The sequence below is a fragment of the Oreochromis niloticus genome, linkage group LG7, assembly GCF_001858045.2.
Source record: "Oreochromis niloticus isolate F11D_XX linkage group LG7, O_niloticus_UMD_NMBU, whole genome shotgun sequence".
In the NCBI taxonomy this organism is placed as follows: Eukaryota; Metazoa; Chordata; class Actinopteri; order Cichliformes; family Cichlidae; genus Oreochromis; species Oreochromis niloticus.
Genome location: NC_031972.2, coordinates 61,969,128 through 61,992,763, shown reverse-complemented (window position 1 = coordinate 61,992,763; position 23,636 = coordinate 61,969,128). Strand labels below are relative to the sequence as shown.

The 23,636-nt window shown below is 43.0% G+C and overlaps 1 protein-coding gene across 1 annotated transcript in view; it reads right to left on the bottom strand.

The window, feature by feature from the left end:
• The window catches only part of cecr2 (CECR2 histone acetyl-lysine reader), a 33,067-nt gene that overhangs the window by 5,769 nt on the left and 3,662 nt on the right, over positions 1-23,636 (bottom strand). Inside the window, exons 2-16 of the mRNA XM_005471122.4 lie at positions 12,181-12,275; positions 9,955-10,138; positions 9,280-9,407; positions 9,002-9,085; positions 8,538-8,605; positions 8,265-8,425; positions 5,028-5,117; positions 4,564-4,717; positions 3,567-3,696; positions 3,425-3,462; positions 2,510-2,601; positions 2,236-2,362; positions 1,184-1,557; positions 924-1,070; positions 14-806 (exon numbers count right to left, since the gene is read on the bottom strand). Of these exons, the coding sequence (XP_005471179.1) occupies positions 14-806; positions 924-1,070; positions 1,184-1,557; positions 2,236-2,362; positions 2,510-2,601; positions 3,425-3,462; positions 3,567-3,696; positions 4,564-4,717; positions 5,028-5,117; positions 8,265-8,425; positions 8,538-8,605; positions 9,002-9,085; positions 9,280-9,407; positions 9,955-10,138; positions 12,181-12,275 (2,665 nt within the window). The remainder of the gene's footprint in view (positions 1-13; positions 807-923; positions 1,071-1,183; positions 1,558-2,235; positions 2,363-2,509; positions 2,602-3,424; positions 3,463-3,566; positions 3,697-4,563; positions 4,718-5,027; positions 5,118-8,264; positions 8,426-8,537; positions 8,606-9,001; positions 9,086-9,279; positions 9,408-9,954; positions 10,139-12,180; positions 12,276-23,636) is intronic.

Here is a 23,636-nt window from a genome sequence, read left to right as displayed (position 1 = left end):
AGGTCAGGTCTACCTTTGGGGTGCAAGTCTGTCTGCTGGGGAGGCTGTCTATCTGGGCCTTTGTCTCTAGCAGGATGCAGCAGCTGAACCTCAGGGGCAGGGGGAAGCTGTTGAGAGGGGTGAGCTGGGATGCTGCCAATTCTTGATGGGGGCCCAGGCTGCTGAAAGTTGCCTGTGTGCTGATGAGGGGCACCAGCAGGGGGTCCAGAAGAGGCTGACAGCTGCTGCAGGGCCAGCATCTCTGGGCTTTCCAGCATGGAAGCCAAGCGTGTCCTGCCGGAGGAGTCTGAGTGGGGCACAGTGGGACGTGCAGACATGAGCCCAGGGGAGCTGGCTGCTGCAGTCATTTGAAACTGGGCATTGGAAGGATGGTTGGGATATCCGGCAGCTTCTGGCCATGGTTTATGACCCACAGGTGGGGGGATTCCACCATAACTAAAGTTGCGCTGGTTCACCATGTTTGGGTCTTGAATAGACATGCCGCTGGGCCTCTCCTGCCCCTGTTGATTCATACCACTCCACAAAGTAGGTAGTGGCATGCCAGCAGGTCTCAAGCCTGGGTAGTTGTGCTGAGGTGATCCTTCCGGGCCTGAGAACCTGTTCCCCATAGGATGCACAGTGTTGCCCTCTGGACGGTGGTGGGATGGGTAGATGCTGGCTTCAGGAGGAGCTCCAGGCTGTAGGGTCATGGGACGTGGTCCTAAGCATGGGCCATGAGTCGGACCCATGTACGAGTGCTGCTGCTGGTTTGGATCTGGACCCATTGGATACCTAGGACCCATGTGGTGTGGCTCAATCATGCGTTGCTTGGAGGAAAAAAGGAAAATAAAATATGAAATATCTGGCTTTGTCTGTTATAACAGCATCAAGATGCATCATACACACAATTAGGTGGTTGGTTGTGTGTAATAGGTCAAGCATACCTGAATGTTAAAGTTGTGAGGCAACTGGTTTAAGTTGGGGTCTCCTTGTCTGGAAAAGTGAACCTGGTAGGCAAAGCGGGGATCCATGGCCATTCTTTGGGCATACATGTGTGGACCATGAGGCCCAGGGGGACCAGGCTGACGGAGCTGTTAAAATAAAGAATTTATTATATTTTTCCCCTCTTACATTTCAAACAGAAATTAAGACTCCCAATAAATAAATATATTAAAAAAAGAATTAGAGTCTTGTCTGTGGATACCTGTTGCCCTCGGTGGTAATATCCCCTGATATCTCCTTCCCGGACATGCTGCTGGCTTGGAGGCAAGCTGTGCGGGTGAGGGGGGCCGTTAGCCCAATGAGGAGGATGCAGCCGTGCCAGCCTGGCATCCTCTTCTGAAGTGGCGCTACTTTTGCCCTTTTGTGAGCTTCGCTTACGTTGTACTTGCTCAGTAGCCCTGATCAAACTTTCAGGCCCGAAAGCTTTGCTGTTACGGTTGCGTTTTTTTTCCTTGCGCTCCTTGTCTTCTCGACTGATGTGGAACTCTTCATCTGTGTCACCATCCTCAGATGGAAAATGTTTTAATAAGGCTCGGCTAAAACAACGCTCCAAAGACTCGGCCATGATAGTGTATTCTGAGGACAGAAAGACACCAACATCAGCGATTCTTTTGTGATAACTTTTTTTTTTTTACATAAAAGCACATCTTCAAAGTAGCAAACATGCATCACATGTCTATAGCATCTACTCATATACTCAAAGAATAACGTTTCATGTACATGCACAGTCACTCCCACAAATAGCCACTCATGAAGTGACCATTAGGTGAGACACATACCAACAGAGCACAAAAATCCTGTCTTGTCCTGGCCCAATGCTAACCAGCTGACCAAGTCAGAGGGCGCAAGTTTGACCCCTGCTCCTTCAACCCCTTCCCTCTACTCTTGCCCCACCCTGGGCCTCCTCACCACTCACCTCCCCCTATTCCCTGAGGAGAGTATTCAGTTGGATGGATGGCTCCAGACAGGGGGCTTAGGGGCTGGAATGTTTCTCTGGCACTGCAGGACTTGAATCCCCCAGAGCACTCGAGCACAACTCAATCACTCCCCATTAATCACTGTCAAGGCTGCCCCGGCCCCGGCCCCAACACAGTACTAAGACCACCCCCCTTTCTTCTGCGATCTCTCCCACTCTCACCCCCTGCGTCTCAATGTACATATGAAATTCTTTTTTTCAAAATACATCCATAATGCAATGGATTTTGATGTCTTTAACAAAGTTATTTAAAAAATGGTTTAGAACGCTTAATTTACCGCTGTCTTCTCCATTGTACTCGACACAGTTTTCAAACATCAGCTTCACGTCAGAAACAAACTCCTCCTTAGCGACATACTCTCCGTTATTGAGCTTTTTCTCAATTGTGGATAGGTCCATAGGGGTCTGAAATGATTAGAATGATAAAAATAAAGCAATTAAAATTGTGAAAGAGTTAACTTTATACATTAATGCATAAATGCACAAACCAGACTGATACAAACATGAACACAGTGTTTCACCATTTGTAAAAACAACAACAGTATTCTGTACCTGGATGATCTCATGATAATTGGGAGCATAGGAGTCATCAACGGGCTCCAAGAAAGGCCAAGAATCTTTATGGGCTTTCAGGGCTTCAAGCACTGAAGAACAGAGAGTAGAACAGACATTAATCCGAGTGATTGTAAATTTACACCGACATGTTTTAAAACCCAGCAACTGGATTTAGTATGGAAATGGAAGATGTAAGATTTTTGGAAATAATGTCACAGACCCCGACATTGGTTCTAAAAACTTACAAAAATAAATATCAACCAACAGTATCGCTAAACTCATATACAGTTTGAGGTTTATTTTTGCGTGTTTGGATAAACATTTGCCATTACAATGGTGTGTTATGACAAGGAGTAAAAAGCATGAAACATGTACGCCATACCACAATTAATACATTAAAACTGCCAGCATTTGAAGTGGATAACATTACTTATTGTGTAGCAGTGTTGTTTTTCAGTTGAGGATATGCTGCTGGTAAATCTAAGGTCCTGATATTCCTACAAAGACTAAAACTGCTCAGGTATAGTTAAGGAGCACAGCTAGATCCCTGCAGGCATCACCTCAAATCCACTGCTAAAGCTCCAGTGTCAGACACCACCAGAGAGATTTTGCGTCCTTGCCCTGATGGGTCAGAGCTATTCTCTTTACACAAAGACCAGCTGTTACTTGTGTGTTGTTTTGAGTAACAGTTCCACTTCATTGTCAACTAAGGAAAAGAAACCGCTGGTCTTACTTTCTGCAATAGCCGTTCTTCTTTTTACATACTTTCTATAAGCAGCCAACTTCTGCTTCCCGTTTACACTACCACACATCTGCCCACATGACGTGAATTGTCATGTGACATGCATTTACATGCATGTTACAGGTACATGCATGTAAACATAGCAACAGGTAATAATTCTGCAGGCATACCTTTATAAAGAGCAGTGTAGTCATCGTCAATCTCATAGCTGAAATGTTGAACATACGGCATGTTAGACAGGGGGGGGAAAGAGCAATCATGAGTCGCTAAAGCAGACAGTGAATCTGAAACTAAATGTGAACAACTTCCTACAATTCTTTATTCTTGCGTGTTCTCTGGACGGGAGAGGATGGCTCCAGATTCAGGAGTTCAGGTGGTAGATCTTTTCCTTGAGACAGTAGCCAGGCCTTTTCTTCTCGCATCTTCCGCCTTTTTGCACGCTCTAACAGAAAATCGTGAACACAGGGGGCAATTAAAATCACAAATAATGAAAAACGCCAGTCTCAGAGTGCAGGTAAACAATCTTTGATTGCTTACTCAGACCCTACAGTTACAGTATAAATTGCTGTCTATTGAGACTGTCGGGAGAGTCGATGAAAACCAGGCCTCAGATGTCACACGCAGCAGCAGCAGCTCAGATAAGTGGAAGGAGAACGATTCATCGGCCATTTTTTCTTAGGCCAAGTTGATCAAAAGAGCAGAACAGAGCACGGAGAGTGCATATGCATAACCGCTTTATCTTTCGACATGAAAGGCACAGAGGCCTGGCAGCCCCCCTGCCGTTTGGATTAAAGATGTTTGAAGGAGGATTCCACATATGCAATACACAGAGCGTAGGCCAGGTCCTGCTGTTCATCTATAATACAATAATGAGGCTCCTCTACTGAAGCACAATCAGCAGTTCATTAACCCTTGACAGATGACATCAGAGAAGAGGAGTGATCCTGTGATTAAAGGCCCTGAGCATTCCCTTTCACAGTGTCTGTGTACTATACATAAATCTCAAGGCTTCAAATGCTGCTACTGCAGATTTTTCAGCTGCTGAGAGCCAAAGCTCGGCAATGAAGATGTGAAAGCCTGTGTGGGGAGTGCCCTTTGTGATACATTCTGCCCTTGACAGAGCCTCCTACCTGCTGCTGATACATGACTGATGAGAGAATGTGAAATTACTGCTGCTTCTTAATATCTTACAACTTTCTGCATATACTAAAATTCTTTAAAAGACAGATTTTTCAAAATTTTTTAAACACACAAACAACATCTTGGCAGTGTGCCATTTGTATTCCATCTATTTCGGTAACCATCTTACCCTCCACAGCTTTGATCTTCTCTAGCTTCTCTCTCTGCCGTTCTTCCTGCAGAAGCCTTTCCTCTTCTCGTCTCTGCTCAGCCAGCAGGACCTGCCTGTCCAGCTCTTCATCGTTTTTCTTCTCCTCCTCCTCCATTCCGGCCTTGAGATTGTCCTGGATGCACACACCCACAAAGTCTATTAGTCTACTCTTCTCTCACGCCAGGAAAGCTAGATGTATAGAAAACTACACATTTCTGTACATAAAAGACAGAAGCAATCAGGCCCTAAACCAACATATACAGCAGAGAGAATAAATGTATACAGTACGAGTACAAACATGTACTGTACTGGAATGTCTTGCACTAAAAACCAGATAAGTGGATGACATGCCCGTTGTATTGCTAAATAAATCGGCACAGCTTATTCTGACATTGTTAGGTGTGTAACGCTACCTAAAAAGCATAGCAGAGACAAACACTCACCCTCTCCTCATGTTTTATGTGATTTTGAGAGAACCGCTGGGAAACGCGAACTGGGTTTGGGTCCAGCAGCTTCTGCTTCTGCTCACGCTCCTGGAATAAAAGAAGTGTAGTTTGGTTCTGCTCCTCATGCCTCTTATGACACAAAGGGACTCGTGAATTGGAAACCGTTGTATCTGTAATGCTTTCTCGTCCACAATTCCAAACGCAACTTTCTTTTAAAACATCACATACTGTTTGTGTAATTCATTTTGTCTAAAGCCAACACACTGACAGACACTCTGTGCTGTGGTGGAGCAGTGACTATAGCGAAGTCATTGATTTATTTCTCCCATCCCCCCAAGTGACTCTCTCACCTTTGCTCCCTAGTCTTTCATCTCTGCTTGGGGCCAAAAGAAGGCTGCATCAAAAATTAACATACTTGCACAAAAAAAGAAGGAAAAAAAAAAAAAATCACAACCTGTGTGATGTTATTATTAGCTTGTGGTAGTGTAAAATCTGTTCTACAATAGCCAATCTTGCAACTTTTGAGCAGGGAACTTGATCCAAAATATACAGTACAGAACGTGGAGGGTTAATGAGCGCTGACGTGTCAGAGAACCAGTTAGAGCAAACTGAAAAGGAGGGAAACACCAGCCAACACAGAGCGCCAAGTGGTTTCTGAAATCCTGTCTATATCAGGGACTGTCCTCTGCAGCTTATGTCAGAGTTCATCCAGGATGTAGGACTATTAAGAGTTGCCACCCTGGCACAGGTAACACCTTACTAGGTAACAAGTAGAGAGTCCTAAATATGCATTTGCCGCTATATAAACAAAGTCAGTCAGACTGTCTGTGCATGCAGGTAGGGAAGCAAACAAATGAGGGAGGAGCCCACTGCGGAGAAGATTAAAATGAAAAAATACTGTTAAAGGAGACAGATGTTTATAACCTAACGTGCTTTCTATAACCATAGAGTCACTTTCCAACAGGGGAACTCTAGATAATGTTTTCAAACACCATCTTTTCATAAAAAACAAAAATAAGATCAGGTCTGCCGTTGTCTCAAGCTGTCCATCATGACACGTACCTATCAACGGGCAACAGTCCACTTTAGACATGCTCTTACTGGAAAAGATTCCTCTGATGTGAGCAAGGTAGCAGCGCAAACCCACGTGGTCACTATGAATCAATGGGACAATTAGCTGTGGGACTATCACATCAGAAAGCACACCGACTCTGTATCAGGGAGCTGGCAGGCTACAGACGTCTTACATCCAATCGCATTGAACAGTTGGGTTCTCACATTTGCCTCCGCCTGGTAATGTGTAGAAAAGTTCAGGGCGGCAGCCCACATGTGCTCATCAACAGCTCATGTGCCCCCACGCCACCTCTGTCTCATCTTAGTGGGAAACACTGACATCTCCCCAGGCTTCACAATTCTTCCCCGTATTACCGCAAGTCCGTCATCCAACACGCACACACATGATCGAGTGCCTCTGGTGTCACCACTTAGAGGGGTCGACAGAATCCTGCAGCACAGCAAAGCTGTCATTCAAGAGTCTCCATTCTGCCCCAAGGTGAGCTCCTGCCAGCTGTCAGTGCCCCGTGAAATGGCTGATGACAGCAGACTGAGACATGTGGAAGGAAAGATAGTGTTTATATTCTCCCAAATATCTGACACACTCGTGTGAACACCGAGATATTTATAGCCACACATTAGGCACTAACACATACTTGGAGAGAGAGCAAGACAAGCAAGCACAGGTTAAGCCAACAATCCTACAAAATGGCCATGCAAAACAGATCACAGTGCAGGCTGCAAACTGCATGTGCAGCCTTGTTGAAGCTGTATATCACACAGACACTTTCCACTTTGCTGGTATTTTAAAGTGCAAACATGTTCCTCTTTGGTTTGGTTTTAAACAAACCAAGTATTTACAAATATGACAACTTTTAATTTCATAGCACGGACTACCAAACAGAAAAAGTATACATGTACTATTTCTGAAAAGCTTTAATTGCTGGTTGTCTAATATAAATTTGGTCTACGCAGCAAATCAAGCACAGGATCTATACACCATCACAGCGGCAGTGTAATTAATATAATTACCAAGCACAGCATCCTAATGTGATCTCCTGCTGTGTGATCTATATTATAAATAAGAAGCTCACTATGGAAATGTGCATTCCTTTAATTGAGTCTGTTATTTGAGCAAATTTCAATTAATCAGTTTTCACCCCATACTGTGATCGCGTTTGGCAGAGAGCCGTCTCTTCAAGTCCAGAGTGCTGCGGCGCAGAGGAAACAAATACCAACAAGCCAAAAACACCTATTCCAGCTCTACTTATATTATGTAGTGAAGCTATAGATAGACTTTGAATGCCATAGAAAACGTGTGCACAAGTAGAACAGCAGAGGGTGTGACTGATGAACGACTCAACCAAATTCATTCATTCATAACCATTTGCAATTACTGAGTGACCTCTCAGCTGACATTAACCTGCCTTCAGGATTCTTGACTTCAATGCTGATGACAGCAGAAAAAGGATCAGAGCGTTCCTATAGCAACAGCCACTGCTGGTTATACATCACTGGAGTAGACAGCATCCACTGATCTTTATGCAATCAGGTGGGATCAAAATAGGAACCTACATTTTCTCAACTAGCTGTAGCCATCAGTGACTAAAATTAATTCCTTTGCAAAGTAAAGAAAGCAGTGCTGGCTTAGACATGCTGGAGCAAAGTGTGCATATCATCTCCCATTAAAGCACTTTACACCAATTATACCTTAACCAACATATGACCAATCCCAAAAAGCTGACTTTCCTCGACTCCACCTATTGTGTAGTCAGCACAGTCGAGAGGTCCTAGAAACAACTATTGTAAGACAACCAGAAGATAAAAGTAGCTGAACTGAGATGAAGGAATATCAGTAATCTTAAAACCCGAGATTAGATTAAGGAAACAGGAAGAAAGAAAAGAAGACAGCAGTCAAGTGTACATTAATAAAATTCAATTTGCATATTCAAATGTCATCACTGTCACATTTGGGATGTCTCATTTAGCTGTTTATGAGCTGGTATTTCATCAAAATCGCCCTGGCGCTTGTGACTTGTCACACAAACAAGGACGAATCCAAGTCTGTGTATAATTGCTTTCATATTAACGAATCTACAGCCTATCAAAAAACAGAGGACGCATAGAAGACGTTGTATACTGGTGTAATGGAGACTGATGGTAGTGTCTCTGGTGTCTGACCTTGTGCTCAATCATGTTGCTGATCTCAGGCAGGAAGTTTTGGCTAATGACACGGTAGAGGTGGCGATCCTGTGGGGAGGTTTTGTCCTTGATGCTTTCTGCCAGACTGAGCCACTGCTCCTCTGTATCACATACCAGGGACCAAGCGCCTCGCTTACGGCCTGCGCAGGAAAGAAAGGAAAAACAGACATTGGACCACTGATTCTAGGGAAAAATGCAAACACAAAGGGAGAAAAAATTGTTGTCAGGATATAAAGCACAAAGGTTCTTTACCTGTGGTCGGGGGAAGATCTTCCAATTCATGTTCCGTCTTCACCTCTGGCACATCACTTTCCACCTCACTATAAGAAATATAAAGCCATGAAGTCCCTACAAAAATGGCATGCTTAAAAGTAACTCTGGTATAAGAGCTGATCCTCCACAACTACTTTTTGGAATCAATTAAAATTCCTCGCTACACACATGGTGAGAATATGGTTAAAGAGTGTGCTCAAGAAATACTCCATTAATCATTTATTACATTTTGGGTCAGGCAGTAGGATAAAGGTCAAGTCAACAACTGACTGAGAGCAAAGGACATGAAGACCCAGATCTTCAAGACCTGGGCGAGTATCGTTTTCACGTGGGAAAGAAAAGAGCTCATCTGCACAGCACATGGCCAAATCTAAACGTCTGTGTCTCTGCGTTACCCTGTTAGTACTGACAGCAAAGTTTTTCTTCTTTTTGTTTTTTTTCACCTTGGTGAATCTTCCAGCTTTCTCTTCTTTGGTGGTCTTCCACGTTTCTTTTTCTCTGGTAATGTTAGTTCTGTTGTTTCATCACTGGGAAAAAAAAATATCAAAGGTTAAAAAAAAAAAAAAAGTTTAAAAGTACGGCTTAGTTAGGAATAAAAGACAAGTAAATTAATCCTTAAGAGGACTCTAAACAAGTGGTAAAATTTGATTTCAACTACACACTTCAACATTCAGCTAAGTGCAGATGATTCATTCGTGGTTGACAGAAAAAGAAGTATTACCTGTGTTTTCCTACTTTCTTTTTCACTGGCTCTTCTTTGTACATGCGAGTGCCGTAAAAGTACCAGTAGAGGGCTCCATTTCCATCCTGCCCCAGGGGTTCCACCCTCAGGCTGTCTGCATCCAGGCCCTGGAGGTGGTGGGGGTGGGGATATAACATTTCTTAAATAATATGTAGTGTGTCATCAGAGGGTGATGTCATTTTAGCTCTTTGATCGTACAGAGTCGTGAATCATGTGCTGACAAAAAGCACTTTCGATATCTTGTTGAGAGTGTTCATGAATTATAGCAGTATACAGTTTAAAAATTAGAAACCGATTGACAGTATAGAGGTAAAGCCTCAGATTATGATAACTCCACCTTAGTTTATGGCAGTAAATATACTTTTAAAGAACAGTAAAACTAAGATCTTGCACTCTTAGGCCAAAGTAAAACGAGGCAGCTGTTCAGTGACAAATATATCTGACACTGCTTTAAAGCTGAACAGCTGGGTGAACGAAATCATTCATCATGTTATCAAAAAAGCAATCTTTAACAGTACACATATACACAACTTGGCAGCATTAATGGAGCATGGAACCTTTTATGTACAATTACTGACTCAATACTGAGTGAATGTTTAACTCTTTAATAAATTGTGAATATATTATTATGATTACATGCATTCTTTTAGTCACCTTAAGCAGGTCAAAGACATCAGCAGCATCCAGACGGTAATCGCACAGCCGGTGCAGCAGTTCCACCTGAGTGCGAGGGGGTAAACTCTCAAAGGGCCCCTCTCGAAGTGGGTTGGGTTTCCCCTCTTCCAGCTCCCAGCGGTAGCTGATGATGTCGTCCAGGTAACTGCTAAATGCCTGGGGGCTAAACAGTAGAGCGGTCTTACTCATCATCTCTGCCTTTTCTGTGCCTTATTGATTTTTAAATGTCACTCTACTGGGTTAGCTACACCTCGAGTAAATTTGTCCTTTTACACATCTTAATCATTAAAGATTATTAAATCAGAATTAAGCACTAGCTGCATGTTTAGGTTTAACAAAAATAACAATCCAACACAGGGCTTTGCTTTTGTACTGAGATTTCCATGAATGGCTAGATTCAACCAATTCAGTTGCAAATCTTGGCACTGTAAACCCAACGCAGCATGCTTCAGTACAAACTAGCATCGCTTTCTAGGAAACAGGCAAGGTTCATACTATCATAGAGGCTGGAAAAAGAGAGGAGGTGGGGCTGGTTTAAAAAAGAAGAAGAAAAGGACTAGTTTCTTTGAATGGGAGTTGTGTTGTATCTATGAGTGAAAACTGGTAAATAAATGTTGGTTCCGGTTCAGGTCTAGCCGATTAATCTGTACCGTTCAGTTCCAGCTCAGATGAACAGAACAAGGGCTTGGGGCAAGGGTGAGCATCTATGGAACAGCACAGAGAAAGAGGGAGAGGGAAAAAAATGGCTTATCTTGAAAGAGCAGCGTGCACTTTTCACACAGCTGCAGGCTCACCCCTCCTCACTACTACCCCATCTCTCTCTCCTCCTTTCTGTCCTTCGTTTTCTCCAACATCCTCCCTCCCTTCTTTCCCCCGCTCCGGCAGAGCGTTTAACGCGTGCGGATGAAAAGGGCAGCTCTGTGAAAGGCCAGGGCTGAGCAGCCACCCCCAGGATGCCAGAGCCTGTCCAGTCCAATAAAACAGGCTGTCCTCTTGTTACCGGCTGCCTGGGTGGAAAAACTGGATCACTCCTGCCTCTGTGCTTATCACTTTACTGTACCACTATGCTACTCTATAACGATGGGTTAGATTAGCAGGCGTATCGAAGGGGAAGCCCCATGGGAGGCAGAAAACATTTGCGGATTTGAATAACAGCCTCTGCTTCGCGTTCACTTTCTCCCACCACTTGATAGAAAAGTTTCTGTGGCTGTGCTGTTTTCGTATCCCCGCGGTAGTAAACATGATGTCACCATACCACCTATCACTACTTTCAGCTCTCCTTATGGTGACTAACTTCTGACTCCTCAGTGAGTTATTGCACTCGTGACTCAGACTTCCTATGAAGCTTCCTGGGTAGTATGACTAATTTGAAGAAGATGGAAAGACAAGTTTTATCTTGACACATTTAAGTAAAAATGGTAATTCTTTTCCATTGTGCCTCTGCTTCATTTAAAAAAAAAAAAAAAAAAAAAAAAAAAAAGGAACACTAAATTTGAATTCCAACTTCCACCACTACTTAGACCTACAGTCACAGCTACAAGGTAAATTTCCCACGCCACTTGGTGCAGTTTTAAGCAGCAGGAAGATGTGAATTTCCCCGCTTATATTCACCTATTTGTTATCTTTCAGAAAAAATTTAAACTTAAAATATTAAACATATTGTAAGAAAGCCAAACATCACCCATCTACACACTGCCTCATTAAACATGTTCAATTATGTAAAAGTAGCTAAAGTTGAACATGGTCCCATACTCAAGACTCCATGATTAGGAGAGTAAAGCTGGGTGTAAAATTAAACGTTAATGTTCTTACTCTCATTGTTTAGAAAACTGTAACAAGTTTCGCTTTATTTCTAAAATGTGAAAAGATTTAAGGGGACCTCCTTACTGTACTGGACAGCGATCTCAGCTGTGAAATGTGCACACCTCTATGTCATCTGCAACAAGTCAACTTGCTGCATTTTTATTATGTCCAAATAAACTTTGGTTCAACCCTGGGTTTCTATCATGACTCAAAACTTTTTTCCGTCGTCCCTTTCAGACACGCGTTTCTTGCCAAGAGTGACCTACGTCCCGATGCCAGCAGTGTTACGCATCCCACGTCTGAAAACAGCTTATGTGTTACAGGTGGTGTTATACAAGCAGACCTGATGTGACCTGGCAGCTTTTGCCTATATGCCAGGTTCCTTTTCTATTCTTTACTTACGTGATGTCAGTGCGCTGGTAGCATCCCTGCAACAGACAGGCAACGAGATCCCCAAGGAAATCCAAGTCCTGTTCTGACAGGGCTTTCTCCAGCTCCTGGACACGACAGAGGACACAGTCAATTAACATGTGAAGAAACTACAAGCACTTAGCAAGTGATAACTGTACAAACATACCAATTTGCACAATAATGGAACCAGAGAAGTGCATCTCGCAAATGAAAACTATCAAAAGAAAAAAAAAAAAAAAAAAAGGAAAAAAAAAAGCCAAAAGTATTGTGACTGGGAAATAAACAGGTGGTTTCTGTGTGTTTAGACTGTTGGCCACTATAAAGGAAGTGGTATGTGATCAAAATGGAGAAACTGCTGGGATGAGTGTAAGGTAAGCCGGCACATTTAGGTGGGAGGTGTAACAGCTAGAGCTCGCATCCTGTCTCATTAAGGCGTCTTGGTTTGCTGGTGCTTGTTGGGCTGTAGCTGAGGTTCAAGTTCAGTCATGACCCCTCTCCTGCCTGGCATTGTGTTTTAGTCATTTAGGTTTTATGAAGCGGCAATAACCGGCAGAGCAAAATCTCAAAGATCTGAAAGCACCAAGGAAGGACAGCAGGCAGCAGAGACCGAGAGCTACAAAACAGACATGCCCCTTCTTCTCCTCTGCTGATCAACCAAGACACTGGACACCACACAGCTTCCCAGCATGCACAGCTCTCCTTGATCACACCCAAGGACTCTGAAGTTGAGCCAGAGGGAAGAGAAGGAAATGCAAATGAACAGTGTTCCATCAACCTAGTGTCCGTTTCATTTAAAAGCACCCTCCCGCAGGATACAGAGCAAACCCTTCAAAGCTCATACAGACGGCTTGCAGCTAACCACTCCCCACCCCTAATAACCATTGCTTTCACACCAACAACTTCTGTTGTTAGTGTCACTTTTGCCTCTCTTTCACAAGTACTTCTGCACCTGTAGTACTTGTGAAAGTCCTATAAATGCTGATCGGTTCTCTCAGCTTTAACCAGGGAAAAGAAATGACGCATCAATTATTGTGCCGTCTCTTCTTATGCTCAGAGGTCCTTAAAGGTCAGTGTACACACCTCTTTGCTGTGGAAATGACAGAAGCCGGTACACAACAAGTTGGCACAATGAAAAAACAAAAAGGTGAGAGCCAAAAACAAGGTTGTGAAAGAAGTTGAAAAACAGGATAAGATCAACGTTTCTGCTCGAGGTTAGGAACGTAAAGAGCATGAAGGAAAAACGAAAGAAAAAATGCAAACCAGGAGGGCGAGTTTCATAAGAGCGGCTAAGAATCGCCCACGTCTCATGATTGAGAAGAACAGCTCATTACGTTTACAAGCACACTGAGGCTATTTTAAAAGCCTACAGATTGACATGGTCACAGTGACCACAGACAGACTGTAATGGATTTTAGGTGTACGGCTTAAACTGTAGGCTTTACGAGTGTGTGACTGCCAGGAGCAAATCAAAGTCTATTTTAAGTTCTGAAGTAGCCAGACATGTAAGATTTACCGACCACAACTTTTGCCTTGTTGTGGTTAAAAACGAGGCACAATTTCTTGTCAAGGCCCGTGCATACCAATAATTGGGTGATCATTACCAACCGTTTTAGATACTACAGAATTGCATTTGTATTTCGACAGCATTTTTGACAAATCTCCTGGTTCTGCAGCACACGCTACAAGACCAGGAGTAACAGTGATAGACAAACTCTCACAGTAATGTAAGCAAGACTGCATTTAAGGGCATTATTTTGCCACTTTGCTTCGAGTCATGAAAATCTGGTTGGAATACCTTCCCTAAACGGCAGTATTGTGTACTGTATATCAAGTATAGATAAGGTAGACCGAGGTTTAACAATAGTGACTCCTTAAAGTTCTTAACATGTGCTCAGGCTAGCTCACTTGTCATGGTTTGGTCACATATGCAGAAGAGCTCTTTCGTAGCCGCGAGCTAACTCTGGATACAAAGACACGTGGGTGTTTTCGTCTGTAAGCGCATGTGCATAGGATGCAGTGAGATCCTGTGTCATGCTCTCTTCCACTTCCAGGTCTCCTGTTAGGCAGCCTCTGGGCCAAAGTGAGCCCATCCATCAGAGACAAACTGCACTTTGATCACACTTTGAAGAAAGCCGGGGGCCAAGGCTGGGGAAAGAGTTCTGAGTTGAGCACAGAACAGCGAGTGGAGGGCTCGCTGCAGCCCACTGGATGAACAACTCTTCCCTAACTTTGAAGTGCCATACAGTCTCTCAGATGACAAAGGGAGGGGAAATTACTGGGGTCTATTTGCCCTTTCTTCTGTCACCCATCCATTGGCCAATCCCTCCGTGGCCTGATGCTAACAAACAGTTAGCACAATAAAGGACTGCAAGGGACACCGTTGCAGCTGGAAGCGTCCTGTGGGAACCTTTTGCCTCGATAACCACATGCACACACGCAACGCAGCACCCAAACTAACTCACTGCACTGACACTACAGACAACAGGCAAAAAACACACCAATGAAAATTCATTCATACATGTACTTTGACTGCCTCACATTAATGATCAATGGGGCTGAACGATAAGAAAGCTGAATAATTGATAAGATATAATTTAGCTATAATTTGCATAAACCATCAAGGTGAGCTGTCAGATTTATCGGCAAGATACTGCTGTGAAAAACAGGCTATTCATTTCACATACTGGGACAAAGATTGGAGGGTGAGTCAAGGTTTAGTCAAAAGGTGTGTCATCACTTCACTCCCTCTGTAGGCCTGGCTTGCAATCAGCAATTCACCCTGAAGGTATTTGACACTTCTTTCACCAGACTCCCCTGCTGTTTCTCTCTCTGCTCCTCTCACTGGCTTAACCTCTTATTCCTCTCTTTCACACCATTTTCCTCCCCCTGCCCTGCTGCCCAGTGTCTACGAGGGCCTCTGAGGCATTCTATTATTCCCCTGACAACACCCTTGCTCCACTCTCCACCCCACTCTTTTCCTTTCTCCATCTTCCTTATCTGTCCTCTCCCGCCGCACATTATCCACACCCAAACCAGTTGTTGGCTTCACTGGAGCTGAGGGCAGAATAGCAAAGTAGAACTCAATCGGCAGGTATTCTCCGCACTATGTTATCAGTGAGATGGACCGACCAGATCCACTAAAACAACTTAAACTGTTTGGGTCACTGCTTCGTCTATTCAGAGCAGCAGACAAGTGCGAAAAGTAACACTCATGGTGACAATGTGGCTAACCACTTGTTCTTTTTAAAAGGCCCAATCACACCTAATGAGTCTTCATTAACATTTGCAGAATAAAATGCCTACATTCTCACAGTTCTCTTATTCAGCCCAGTTACCACTATTACTTCTGAATCTCATTATTTTTATATACATGTACAAATTATTGTGTCTAAAAAGGTTCCAGTTACTACTCACAGCATGCCTGCCAAGATATGACTAAATAAGTCAGAACACCAGCAAACCTTACAGACACAAACAAATGATTGTTTATTCTTCTTCTGTAAAACAAAAATTAAATTTTGCTGCCTTATTGAAACTTCTAAACTTATTATTCCATCATTTACACCAAGCTAAATTACTGCATTTTAATGAGACTGACTATAAAAATGGATTAATGATTGTGTATGTTTTGGCTCAAAGTGTCTAACTATTTACAAATGTCCATTCATCTGTGATAAGAACTTTCAGAATCCTTGTCCGCCTCATGCAGATAACGGTAAAAAGGTATCTTTTTTTATGCTTATGGCCAAGTAAGACAAATTTTGGAAAAAGAAGTGGCAATAAAGACATCTCAGGGGAAAGATTATTAAAGCTACACCTATTTAACTGGCAAAATACCCCAGAATTTACAGTCACCTCATTTATAAAACCTACTAATACTTGCAATGTCTTTAACAATATGATTTATACAGGTAACTCCTTATTCAAGACGAAACAATGACAATAATGTGCTGTATCTGACTATATCCGACCGTATCTGCTTGAGTCAACAAGTTTCAGTCATTTCTTAATTTCCTCCTCCTCCAAACTTTGTCTAAACATAGACCACAGGCCTGGTTTGGTAACCACGCATCTGTATTAGGGCTGGATTTTGACAAAGAACTTTATACAAATGCCTCCTAAAGAAGGTAAAAATAAACACTAAATTTGCAAAACACAAAAGATAAGGAGACGTATATGGACAAACCAGGACGAAGCTTGATTTAAGCTCGATTAAGACTTCTGCAGGAAATAACTTGTGTAATAACTGAAAAACTCCTTCTATCCTTACACCTCAATCTTCCACGCCACTCAAGTCGTGGTGGTATGAGTCGCCCTGACATGTCGGGAGGTGCACATCATGCTACGTAGAAGGTTGTAGCACAGGATTAAAATGGGATTTTGGTTATGGCGCAAGTTACAACGTAGCTCTGATGCAGAAGCATAATTTTCATGTTAGAAGTTAAATCTTCCCCAATCTCTCCAGCTAGTACTGCTCCAAAATACATTTGTGTGTTAACTGTTTACTGAGATGTATACTGATACTCTCCCGGCTCTATTTAGTGCTAAAGGAGGCAGACACATTTTATCCAGTCACAGCTGTCTCATAAGAGTGGGTCCATCATGGATTGACTGTGTATTCAATAAACTTGCATTATGTGCGGGCACATCTGCTGTTATAAGGGTTACAATGATACCACTGGGTCTGACTCTTTGATATGAGAATCAAAGTGGTAAATGTTATGAGACATGAATCAACTGAAAGGAGGAGAAGACCTGACTTTCTGAAAGAAACACTATCAAGGCTAAAAGCAGCCAACAGATTTCAACGCAAAGCAGAAAAGCTGCATATCCAGATAGAAGTGAAATGCGCTTTTCTTAGCGGATGCTTATGGACCCATCATGTGCCCCAATCCATATCTGCACAGAAAGAAAACCTGAGATAAAATGTGTGCATGTGTGTCTCTGGCCAATACAACCTGTAGAGTACGTGAAAAAGAAGGGGTTCAGATAAGAGGTGCAGCGGCATTTTGTATCAGCGGCTCCAAGGTTAAAGCAGATCCTCAAAGCTTTTAATATCTGGAGGTTGGCCTCTCTGGCTACCCTCACAGCAGACACTTTCCATGCCACTGCCGTTAACAGCTCCTCCGGGGTCTATATCACCAACAGTTGGAGGACGTGTGCATGGCTAGCTGGAGGGGGAAGGGATGTCTGTTTGTTGTGTAAAGGCTCCTCTCTTCCTCTCCTATGCTTCTTTCTTCATTTCTTCCTCCACCACCCCCCTCCCACTTTCAGCTTACACATGGCTCCTGGAGGAGCCATCATCTGACAACACCCTCCTCCCCCGCACGTAACCACCTCCTGCCACATGACAAATATGAACACATAGCCGTAACACCACAGGAAAACGCCCTCACATCCTCAGGATGTACGGTTCATCTGATCAGAGGAAAGCAACAACAACTTTTTGTTGGTGCCAAATGCATTTGACTGATTCATCGAAACAAGAACTTTAAAAAAAAAAAAAAATTATATATATATATATAGTGAAAAAGTAATGCACTTCACACTCAAGATTCACACAAGACATTTCTACAAGAATGAGATTTCTTCATGGACATATGTGACAAGAAGGAAAACAAACAAACAAAAACCCACAAAAAAAATAGTTCCATGCAAATTATACCACACTCTTAGAATAGAGACAAAAACAAATGAGATACACTAGCAGCTTTTAGGTCAGTTTAAACATTCTGCTAAGTTTTATTTTAGTATCAGTGTCATGGCCAGGTGGGACAGGTGGCTTGGCTACAGAGTAGGAGAGACCGTGGGAAGGGAGGAGAGGGATGGACATTGCACAGATCCATCCTTAGTTGAGCTCTCTCAGACAGACGGAAACCTTTTACACGAACTACCTCTCCGAGTATGTGGGAGAGGATCATTAAGCACAGGAGAAGGGGAGGCCACCCAGTACAGTGAGCGTCTTGTGTGTCCACTGCCAGCTTTAAGGACACCATAATATCAACTTCCTCATAAAACTGAGCTTCCTGCTTCAGCTGACATCCCAGTAGAATCATATATACAGGCACATATAGAAAACAGATGGTCACACACACACACACTAAAATAAAAACCACACATGTGTAGGAAGCCTAAAAAGATTATGTGAAATATGCGCTGCTAATTATGTGAATTAAAGATCAACTTTGGATCAATTCATTTTACTTAAGGAGATGTACATCTTTCAAAATATAATCTGGGCATGTTTTAAGGTGGGATGGCTGCTGAGTATAGCACCGTCTTTAAATGGAACATTTCACAGGATAAGATGCGACACAGCACAGGGTCTTATAGCTCTTATAGCTATGCCAAGGTCCCGACTTTCACAAACATCGACGCAAAAGCTCCTACACCAACATTAGCCCCTGTGTGAAGGAACCCACCCCCCTAATTCATTTAAATGCTCTGTCGAGGCATCAGAACTGCTGAGGGAAAAACAGCAGGCCTTCCAGCAAACACGCTGAACCAGGCCACGCTTTTGCTGTTACAAAATGAAACATCCACCAGTAACTTGCTGGACCGGTTATTCAAATAAAATCTAACCCTACCCTGATAAACACCCCTCTTCTTTGTGCCAGCACAGCTCTAAAATACTTCCACTCCAACTACTGGAGCAATACTATGTAGATACGTAGGATATCATCTGTTTGTTTTGCAGTTTGATACACTCGTGAGTCTGTGACATCTGTCCAGGTACCAGGGATCCTTTAACTCTAACGTCATACCAATACTAGTTTCATGTTTCCTAGCCACCTCTTAAACAATTGTCAACATTACAGCATTGCTAAAATCTGTTGACACATAGGCGCACACAAACATTCTCAAAACTGCCTGTATGGTTTTTCTACTACGGTAGCTGACTCCAGGATGTCATTCTGCCATTTTCTCACACTCACACACTCTCACACCTGATGAAAGCCACGCTGTCTGTAAAAACTGCCTCTAGGTCGTCTCAACTCCTTATCTGCTGACTCGAGTAACACCATCTCATTGGATGAGAACTTCTTATCATGTTGTTTCTTCGACACTTCTGATGTCTGCTTCACAACCGGCTGCAAAGACGCTGAGTGAAAATGCAAACTGAAGGGATGCTGTCCTCCACTAGAGACAGAGGGAGGGCACCATGGGGTGCTGCAACAATGGAACTGTGAGGAAAAAAACAGTGTATGTGCCCTTCCACCTCCCCCTCTGTGCACATAGTCCCCATGTGAAACCATCTGATGCATGTACTGCTGCTCTCACTTGTCAATCACAACTGGGGGAGGGGCAGCAGAGTATTACAAAGCCCCCCCCCCACACACACACACGCGCTGCATGCAAGAGAGGCCATTAAAAAGACATGCAAAAAGGTTCTTGATGTCACAGCAGCACTTGCTGACTGTGAAAACTTTTTTAGGGGTTACGATCTGGAAAGGAAGTTATCAGAGGCTGGCGTCTGCGAGGCAATAAGCGAGGTTGAGCTGGGATGTTTCCGTGGGTGGGACAGTAGCACAGAAAGGCAAAGGGATGCCAGGGATGACTGATCAGTATAGCTGTGGGAAGAGAATGGATCATTGTTAATGTGTGGAGGGATCCAATCTCCTGCCAGGAAATGACCAAAGAGGTAAAGCAGCCCAAGGTTGAAGGTAAACGTCAGGGGTTCCCATCCCATTTGCTAGTAATGTCCTGCCATCTTCACAACAGCCATACTTGGCCCTCACATCCTCTAACAGAGGCCAGCCCGGTATTATCCTAAATGGCTGCTATCTGCAGTTATAATGCAGGACAAGTGGGGAGCAGGAGACTGTCTCACTCTGAAGTTGGGCCATGATGGAGCAACACTTAAGCCTTGATCCTACTCCCCCTTTTAAGCCATTTGCTTTCTAGACAACAGAAACAAGGGCATGCTCTCACTTATTTACCAGATCTAATGGGACTAAATCTTCTTTTATAATCATACAGGAGGCTATTACAAAAAAACAGAAGCGCCCCTCCCTCAGAAAGGCTACCGCAGCAGCGACAAGCACCCAGAGAAGAGCCCTCTGGGGGGAAGGGAGAGAAAGAACCACCATCTGGGGTTTAGTCATGGTGATGCCAGGGGTTCGTGCACAGTGACAGGCAAGGCAGACTGGGCCTCCAAAAACGAATAACACAGAGGAACTGCTGTTATGTATAGGTAAGAGGACAAGTGGCAGTTAATTATATTAAAATGTGTATAATTCATGATTTACATTAAAAAAAAAAAAAAAAAAAAAAAAGAGGGTTTTTCAGTTCTTTAAATTAGGACTGAAGTTGGGTGTCAGTGTATTAGGAAATATAAGATGTCACCAAGTCCATGAAATGTTGACAGTGAGACCGTTTTGAAACAGGATTGGGGCAATGGGCAGCAGGAGAAACTAAACATTTTTCATTTCAACACTGAATATGTTCACCCAATCCTTTCAGGGGGACGTTGACTGTATTGCACTGAGCTAACCTAGAATAATTTTTCCACTGTTGTCCAAAACGTGAGCAGCGTGTCATGGTGGCAACTGTCTAAGCCAAGCCCTTGAGGATGTTTTTTTTGTTTGGTTTATGGTTGCTGAGAATGGACAAATATTTAACTTTGTACAAAGCGCTGCACTTGTCGCGGTTACTTTTTAGCCAGGTGCCCACAACATTATATTACAACATTATAAAAACTGTGCAAAATATAATCTAAATATAATTATACACAAGAAACAAACAAACTCAGCAGAGATACGTGTCATTTCCCTGCATGTATTCTAATGTTGTTTGATAATGACATTAGCAGGTGCTCATAACATCACATATTTAAAGGGAAACTTATCAGAGAGATCAAAATGTCCGATATTTCCATCATAAAATGCACTTCCCTCCTAGAAGGTGGCAGTGTTCAAAAGCACTTTTATTAGTACAACCTCCCTTGTGCTGTCAACTAGGAAAAAAACACTTTGACGTACAGCCCTTTAAGGAGCTACATAGCACTTCCAGAACTCTCAGTAGAAATCAGCAGTGAATCGTGTAATGCCAATGGCAGCTGTAGTTCTAGCCCTGCCCTGAAAGAACCAATCATTAGCTGAATCAGGAAGCATATAAGTTAACAGTGTTGCTCCACCGATGAAAGCTTACAGTTAGTTAGAATTTTTTGGCTAACCGTATCCGTTATGCAATTTAGCATACTATTTGAAATGACAAATCAGCACTCTTGATTGAGCAAGAAACGGAGCTGCAGTGCTGTGACACTTCTGAGTATTTGTGATAGATGTATAACATGAAGTCATTATATTCCAGGTTTGAAACTGCAGTTACTCTCGTTCATTGCTGGCACACAAAAACTGCATTTGAGGTGTTACAAAGATGGCCATGAAGTGGGAATGCTTTTGGTTTCACTCACTATTAGAGAGTGGTTAAACTCTCTGCCATGTGTATTTTGCCCTGTTTCAGGATTTTGCTGATATTTGTGAGTCCTTAAATTGATGATATACGATTATTATTTCTTATATTGATACAATGATTGGCATAGGAGGAATCAACGACACTGAAGGGACCAATCACAGTAGCTGCAGGCTGCACTGATGCGATGTGTTGTTACATTTCAAGGGAGGTGCACGTCAGGGTACAACGTAGGGTTTCAAGTGGGATGCAGTTGTGATATAACTACGCAGTAGCTGAAGCATAAATCCCTAGTGAGGCTTTTACTATTGTTTGGAAATATTGCCCCTAAAGATAAAAGTAATATTCAGTGCCTCAGATGCTGATAGCGCACAGGGACTATTGTTTTTGATCCTACAATAAACCAACATATGGCATGTTTTGGTCTTAGATGAGAAATTAGCACAACCATCTCAAGTGATAATTTGAGATGGGCAGAAAAGATTAACAGCTTTTTCACCACAGTAGCTATGAAATATTTGAGTTTTTAATATTTCTGAACTGACAGTACAATTTTTACTGACAAGTAAAACAACACTACCACCGAGTGATCCACACTACTAAAAAGCTGCACTCGCTGCCCATACTGCTCATTCTTCTTTAACCATGTCAAACAGGATCTGTAGTGTACAGAAGTGCAGCAAAAGAGATTGGCTACCCTAACTAGACATGTTTTCATTGTTTGAGATGAAAAGGGATTGCAGAGGAGATTTTATCATAGTGTGGGATATTGAAACTGCCTGAAAACATCTCAAGACTTATTGTTAGATTTGTCAACCCACTCCTGGGCAATTTCGTTTTCCTGTTATTACTCATCAAAGAAAAAGTACATGAAAGACTCATTTAAGTTGTTTTCACACCAGCTATGAACTACAATGAAATACAACATCTCTAAATTTACATCTCAGTTAGAAGATGACAGGCAGCTAATGAAGACACATGGAACAAATGCATGATGATGTGCCAAACAGGCTGCCAGCAGAGCACCGACTTACATGAAGCCAGGGACAGAGGTCCTTGGCATGAAGGGCACATCATTGAGGACTGAGCAACAGAAGACTACACTGTGTGTTGGCAGTGGGATTTCAGGAATCATTTACCAGATAAACAGCCAAGGAACCTTTCACAAGCCACAACACAAAAAGGCATGAAAAGAGGACGGCTACTCACACTAAAACACAAGTTGCTTCCTCACTCACTTGCTCTTCATCTCTAAGACTCTTCTCCACTTGTATTCTCCATCTCTCATCCACACACATGCACTGCTTTCCCGGTTTGCTGCCTGCTGTCTCGAGGAATGTGGAAACCAGCGACAGTGAAGTGTATCAGTGCTGGAACAATGCGCAAGGGGCCGTTCTGTAAGGCTAGCCAAGGAGACTGGAGGTGCTCCATTATCACTGACCAGCACCATAGAAAGAACGGAGCTGCCACAACAGTACCACAGCAGCAGCAGCGAACTGGATCACAGAGTTTGTCAATATCCATTCTGGTGGTAGTCTCATATTGCTTTAAACACTGTGGTCTCACATGTGGCAGCCTTAACAAAAGTATCCATTATGAGAAAAAAAAACAGGTGTTTGAGGAGGAAGCAGGATTTGTGGCCTGTCTGATCACCACAATGGATAGAGTTGGAAATCCACTCTTTTTGATGTTATATTCACACGCTGTTCGCCATACTCAAAGTGACTTCGGATGAGATGTGAGTAACAAAGTGAACTCGTGTTTCTAATTCTCATTCCTTAACTTTCTGTGATGCCTTTCATATTCACAAACCAACTCAGCTCTAATAACCTGGCAGAAAACCAGGGTAAGGCAGACAATGTGCTACAGAAACCCACGTTTTTGCTAGGAATTCTCAGATTCACCTGTGATTGGAACGCCACTGTAAAATACATGGTTTTTTTCCAAGCTGTTTTCAGAGCTGTTCGAGGTCCTCTGCAGCAACAACACTGACCACTGCTCTCTAGAGGATGGCAAAAATGGACACTGGTTAG